The 6,612-nt window shown below is 41.3% G+C and overlaps 1 protein-coding gene across 3 annotated transcripts in view; it reads left to right on the forward strand.

Moving 5' to 3' along the window:
• The window catches only part of lrig2 (leucine-rich repeats and immunoglobulin-like domains 2), a 73,694-nt gene that overhangs the window by 56,930 nt on the left and 10,152 nt on the right, over positions 1-6,612 (forward strand). For all 3 annotated transcript variants that reach the window (XR_009812751.2, XM_061937656.2, XM_061937655.2), the window contains exons 16-18: positions 441-572; positions 4,797-5,066; positions 6,367-6,612. The exon at positions 6,367-6,612 is cut by the window's right edge. Coding sequence is in view for 2 of the 3 variants with exons in the window: in XM_061937656.2 (XP_061793640.1) it covers positions 441-572; positions 4,797-5,066; positions 6,367-6,512 (548 nt within the window). In the remaining variant the exon portion in view is untranslated. The remainder of the gene's footprint in view (positions 1-440; positions 573-4,796; positions 5,067-6,366) is intronic.

Here is a 6,612-nt window from a genome sequence, read left to right on the forward strand (position 1 = left end):
AAAAAGTCATGAATTTAACGTTTTGAAACCGATACCGATCATTTTTAAACCGATAATTTCCGATATTACATTTTAAAGCATTTATCGGCCGATAATATCGGCAGTCCGATATTATCGGACATCCCTATTTCACATAGTTTTATGCCTGCAGAATCATAATTATTCTTCATTATGTGTTAATATTTAAAGATTAATTGGATTGAAATACATTTTTCTTGGAGAAAATTCTGAAGGTTTTGTGCGATTTTCGGTCTTTTTGTCTGACCTTTTGGAGTATAATTCAAAGGAAAACCGAGGCACCGTTTTAAGGTCGCAGCCAATAAGAGCAAGAAAGACTGCAGTGAAATGTGGATGAATAATGTCATTATGATAGCTACATAATCAACATGTGTACATAACCATGCTTGGGTGTTGATGGACACCTGTCCCATGTGTCCCAGGTGTGTGCTACGGAGACACGGGCAGCGAAGCAGAAACGGAAAGTAGCGGACGTCTTCACTACCGGGTGGGATCACTGTTCACTGGCCACAGCAGCTTCCACCCCTCAGATGGATCCGCTGCAGCTGCCTCAGGTTTGTTTGTGACCTTGTTGCATTCCAAAGAATGCGTCTTTACCTTTCCTTTTTACATTAAGTTACAGCTTGGTTTTGAATAAATGATCCTTCTGCACAATGTCAAATATAGTCCAAAACTGCATCAGTGGACAATGTGTTTTTTTTTTTACCTATCATTTACAATCAAGAGACAAGAACACATACAGAACAGGCCAAAAGTTTAGACACACCTTCTCATTTAATGGGTTTTCTTTATTTTCATGACTATTTACATTGTAGATTGTCACATCAAAACTATGAATGAACACATGTGGAATTACTGTATGTACTTAACAAAAAAAGGTGAAATAACTGAAAACATGTTTTATATTCTAGTTTCTTCAAAATAGCCACCCTTCGCTGTGATTACTGCTTTGCACACTCTTGGCATTCTCTCGATGAGCTTCAAGCACACCTGTGAAGTGGAAACCATTTCAGGTGACTACCTCTTGAAGCTCATCGAGAGAATGGCAAGAGTGTAAATTTGTGGCATTTTGTGATGTTTAAACTGTGTTTTTACATACTTTGCAGATCGTAAATAAGATTGGATATGAATGAAATTATTAAACGTATAAAGTCAACGTGTTTTCCACTCTACTGCTACTCTATTGCATCCTAACTTGTAAATAAAAGTCAGCTAGCAATGAAGCTAAATGGAGCCATGACCCGGTATAGCTCGGTTGGTAGAGTGGTCGTGCCAGCAACTTGAGGGTTGCAGGTTCGTTCCCCGCTTCCGCCATCCTAGTCACTGCTGTTGTGTCCTTGGGCAAGACACTTTACCCACCTGCTCCCAGTGCCACCCACACTGGTTTAAATGTAACTTAGATATTGGGTTTCACAATGTAAAGCGCTTTGAGTCACTTGAGAAAAAGCGCTATATAAATATAATTCACTTCACACTTCACACCCCATCGCACCCACAAGTTGCACTAAAAAAACATCCAAAAAGCACTAACAGTACTCCATTTACATCTCGTGACCTGAATATTAACCAAACATTGTTGTTATAAGCTCTAATATGAAGGAACTACTTTTAGCGGTGCATTGATCACATAAATAAATAGCTTTTGCTGCTATATTGAGATGGTGAAAGTTAATTCTAGATTATAAATCATGCCTCTCACCTAGACATAAACCGAGAAGTCGGTCAACTTTCAAGTCCAACTTAGACCCAGAGATGGCGAGAAAGACACGAAGATGCTTGTCTGCAAGGTTTATGATTTATTCTTAATCTAAACGGGAATATATAAACATCCCATCAGTCTTTATCCCAGTGAGAGCAGACATTGTACAGTAAGTGATTGTTTAATGATGTTTGTTGGCTCTCACAAAGTCTGCATGAGTAGTAGTCAGTGTTGTTGAAGGAAAAAAGCGAACGTTGTGATCAATGGTCCCTCTAATAACTCCTTGAGCAGTCAGTGGATCACATGTGAGCGACGTGCACACTGTGGCCACACCAGCAGCACACCTGTCCCAAACTTGACTAAATAACAAGTAAAATGTCTTCCTATTATAATCAAACGACAGCAGTCATTTCCATGAGATTATTTTCTAATATACGGTAAGTGTTTTGGCCCAATTACAATGACGATAACAAAAAAATATTGTTTTTCATGAGCCTTGTACTAGTAGTGTATGTCTGGGTGGAGGTCCTGCTTTGGAAAGAAAAATGTAAAACCTTTTTCAGAGATCACATTTAGTTCCCATTAAAACATTCACATGTTGCACAATGAGATGTATGCATGGGATCATGTGTACATTCCTGTAATTTTCTGTTTGTAAAATATATATTTTATTTGTATTAGTATTTCCTTAATATTATAACAGCATTTCATGATTAATATTTATAAATTAAGATTCCTAATAAATGATAGTACAATAAGTACACATTTGATTGGTAAATCACAGTGTAACGACCTGGATTTACACATTAAGTGTTGTGTTGGAGTTTTCCGACTTTTTGTGTGGCTGTAAACGCATCACTAAGTGCCTTATGTGTATGTGTTGGTGCAAGTGGCCTGGTTTGTACAGCAGAAAATGACAAGTTTTGCTAGGTAGCATTTTTTTTACCAATGTTTTGGTCATGTGTTTATGGCCGACAATAAAGAGTTTTGCTCAATAAAGTAATCGATGGCATTCATGTCCTCCTTAAAGCGTCTCGACAGACGTTGCAATAATTGAACAGTGCTGACAAAAACTGTTATCTCTGTCGTGGCCGCGTCATCACTCACATTGACAATTGTTATGCGCTTAATTGTGTGAATGCTCCAAAACATTCACACATGGTTTTCTACACCAATATTCATCTATTTATTCAACTTCTTCTTCTTCTCCAGATTTTGACGCGCTCTACCTTCCACATTTTTCACCCGATTCAAACCGTTTCAACTTAAAACTGTTCAGCCTATTCGGAGATGGCGGGCTTTCCCTTGACAAATTAAAAAATTCCCAGATTTCCCAGAATTCCAGGTTCTCCGGGACATTTTTCCCATTCAAAATTAATTGACCATTTTTCAAACTTCCACCATTTCCTCATTTAAAGTTAAAGTACCCATGATTGTCACACACACACACACTAGGTGTGGCGAAATTATTCTCTGCATTTGACCCATCACCCTTGATCACCCCCTGGGAGGTGAGGGGAGCAGTGAGCAGCAGTGGTGGCCGCGCCCGGGAATAATTTTTGGTGATTTAACCCCCAATTCCAACCCTTGATGCTGAGTGCCAAGCATGGGGGTAATGGCTCCCATTTTTATAGTCTTTGGTATGAGTCGGCCGGGGTTTGAACTCACGACCTACCCATCTCAGCGCGGACACTCTAACCACTAGGCCACTGAGTAGGTATTTTTCAACTTATTAAAACCATTCCACCTTCAACATATTCCACCAATCTGGAAATTCAAACTTCCCCTTTTCCAACTTCAAAAAAATTCCAGGAATTCCCAGTATTCCCGTTTTTTCAAACCCTTTTTGACTCCTTCTAAATTTTTCAACCGTTCCACTGTCAAAACATTCCTCTTAATCAGGACAAAAAACAAAGTTGTTTTTTTGAACTGAAAAAATTCCCGGTTTTCCAATTCCAGGAATGATCTTAATACCATTTCTCAATAAAAAATGTTACTACTTCAACTTTTCTCGACCGATTGAAAAAATAAAATAAATAAATAAATTCCAACACCAACCATTTCAACTCATTCACAAAGTTAAAAATGTTTAGCATTTTCCAAAAAAATTCCGCTTTTCCCGAAATTCCCGAATGTCCATGAAATTCCCATTGAAATCATTCTTCAAAGTTCCACAACTCCCACATTTTTAAAAATCCGATTCAAACCGTTCCAACTTCAAAATATTCAGCCTGTTCAGGAATTGTGTGCTCTCCTTCAACAATTAGTCATTTTGAAGTTTAACTTCAGCATTGGAGCATTCACCCACAATTCCTTCAGGAATTGCTTCATTTAGTTTTTTATTTGATTTTGTGCGTGGCATAGATTTGCCGTGCGCAGAGGACGTGTGAGCAGTGCGCACCTTTAGAGGGAACGTTGGTTGTGATACGTCTGTAAAATTAATAAGCAGCCATATGCTTAAAAAGATCAAACTATGTAAATATTACATGTTATTATGAATGTTACTACATTACTTACAGCATGTATATAAAACCTTGATGGGGGTGTGTGGAAGTCGCTTCCTATCAGTTCCCCTTTTAGACACGGCACAGGAGCCAAGCTTGCAGTTTTTAACAATGTTTTAGAGTTTCTCAACAGATTTCTCTTCAGCAGGATGTGACTTTTCAGCCACCTCCGTATTCCCTCTCCCCTCCTGCACCCGGCCGCTTACTGTTAAAGACAACAGATGATTAGATTAACACGTACCACTTGTGAAATCGAATCACCTGCCAGCTGTGTCTCGCCGTCAGCACATACCCCGCCGCTATGCAATGGTGCTCGTCCTCAGCACCATAGACCGAGGCGGTGACCTTTGCTCCTGCAGACGCGCTGGCCACACCTCCCTCCACAGGGTGTTTGCATGTTTTTAGAACGCTTTATAGGCCTAATATAGCGACTCACTGGCTCTATTATTAGCTGACTTTTGCCAGTGTTTATTTACGAGTTAGAACGCATACAAGATGGAAAACATACGTCTCACATAAGGCTTATCAATGGTTGACCAAATTCCAATATAAGATGTTCTGTCTTCCGTCAACAGGCGTCCCTGATCCGTTGGTCATCTGCTCCGACTGCTACGACAACGCCAACATCTACCCTCGCACGCGGGAGTACTGCCCCTACGCCTACCTGGGCGAGGACGACCCGCTGGACAAAGACCTGCCGGGCGCCAGGGAGAGCTTCGGTGAGCACGCCGGGCCAGAGGACGCCACTCTGGAGAGTCTCATCAGCAAACGGGACTCTTTCAGCCTCCTGACGTCGCACGGCACGAGGCGGAGCAGCCACACTTTGATGGAAGACTGTGCTACTGGTAAGACTTCAACTCTCAACTGACACGCATTGAAGAAGTATAAGTATTTGTACATACCGTATTTTCCAGACCATAAGGTGCACCAGATTATAAGGCGCTTTGCCGATGAGAGGGTCTACTTTCCTACAAAAAGGGCATTAAAGGGGTCATATTATGATTTTTTTTTCTAAATATAAAAGACTTCCTTGTGGTCTACATAACATGTAATGGTGGTTCTTTGGTCAAAATGTTGTATAGATGATGTTTTACACATTATTTTCAAGCAGCTTTCTGACAGTCTCTTCAGGATGCGCCGTTTTGTGGGCGGTACTATTTACGTGCCTCCACTTCGACAACGTCTTCTCCCCGTCATCTTTGTTTTAGAGGTGTAGCGTGCAAGGACGGGAGTGGAAGAAGTGTCAAAAGATGGAGCTAACTGTTTTAATGACATTCAGACTTTACTTCAATCAATAACGGAGCAGCATCTCCTCATCCGTGGCTCACTAGTGCAACAAGAAGGCCGACTTCAACTCTCTAATAACTAAAGTTCCATGGGTGAATAATGCAAAAATCACTACACCGGTAGTTTTTAGCGCTTCCATGGCGAGTCTACTGACAGATATAAGTTAGAACTGTACGCTACTTTATATTAGAAATGGCAACAGCAGAGGATGAATGTTCCATAACAAGAAGATAGAGGAAAAATAGGGAGCTTATTGACTACAATGGCGGACAAGCGCAAATTTTCAGGACTTATGCAGATCCCAAATGCACATCAGCAGGTACCAGAAGGTAAGAAAATTTGCATAATGCGAAACAAAATATATGTCAGCTAACAGGTGCCATTTTGGGGTCCTTATACACACCATAATATTACCATATGTTGAAGCACAGTACGTCTGACTATGGTAGCCGTAATGCTCCCGACAATCCATCAAGCGGTGCAGCTTCATAGCTTACCAAAGTCGTACTAAAAACATTTCGACAGATCTTTGAGCGTCTTGTGTAATGTTCTATATTCTCAATAAAACATCAAAGTTTTGTTGTTGCTTACGGGTACTTTATAGCATCATTTATTTTACAGGCGTCAACCTGCAGTCCACGCGTATCTCTTATGTGTGACTGCCATCTACTGGTCACACTTATCCTTACACCATGTACCAAATAAAATAGCTTGGAGGTCGGTAAGCACAATTAGAATTATTCGTACATGAGGCGCACCGGGTTATAAGGCGCACTGTCCATTTTAGAGGAAAATAAATTATTTTAAGTTGTGATTGTGTAGAATGATTCCAACAAGGTGTCTGGTCTCTCTTGCTAGACTTCCTCAGCTGGGCAGAAAGGCCCAGGTCCAAGCCTCAGTCGGGGCCCGCCGCTCACAGGACACTCCCCCTCGCCGGGGAGGAGGAGGACCGCAGATCACCCCCCAAAAGGACTAACCCCCAGGAGCACCCGGCGCCCACATAGGTCCGCACCTCAGCCCCCGACCCTTTCTCCTGCACCCACTACCTCCTCCACACTCTGCCAAAGATGCTCTCTGGAGTGTTTGCGTTCCTCACAGAGTGAC

This window comes from Nerophis lumbriciformis, linkage group LG03 (assembly GCF_033978685.3).
Source record: "Nerophis lumbriciformis linkage group LG03, RoL_Nlum_v2.1, whole genome shotgun sequence".
Taxonomy (NCBI): domain Eukaryota; kingdom Metazoa; phylum Chordata; class Actinopteri; order Syngnathiformes; family Syngnathidae; genus Nerophis; species Nerophis lumbriciformis.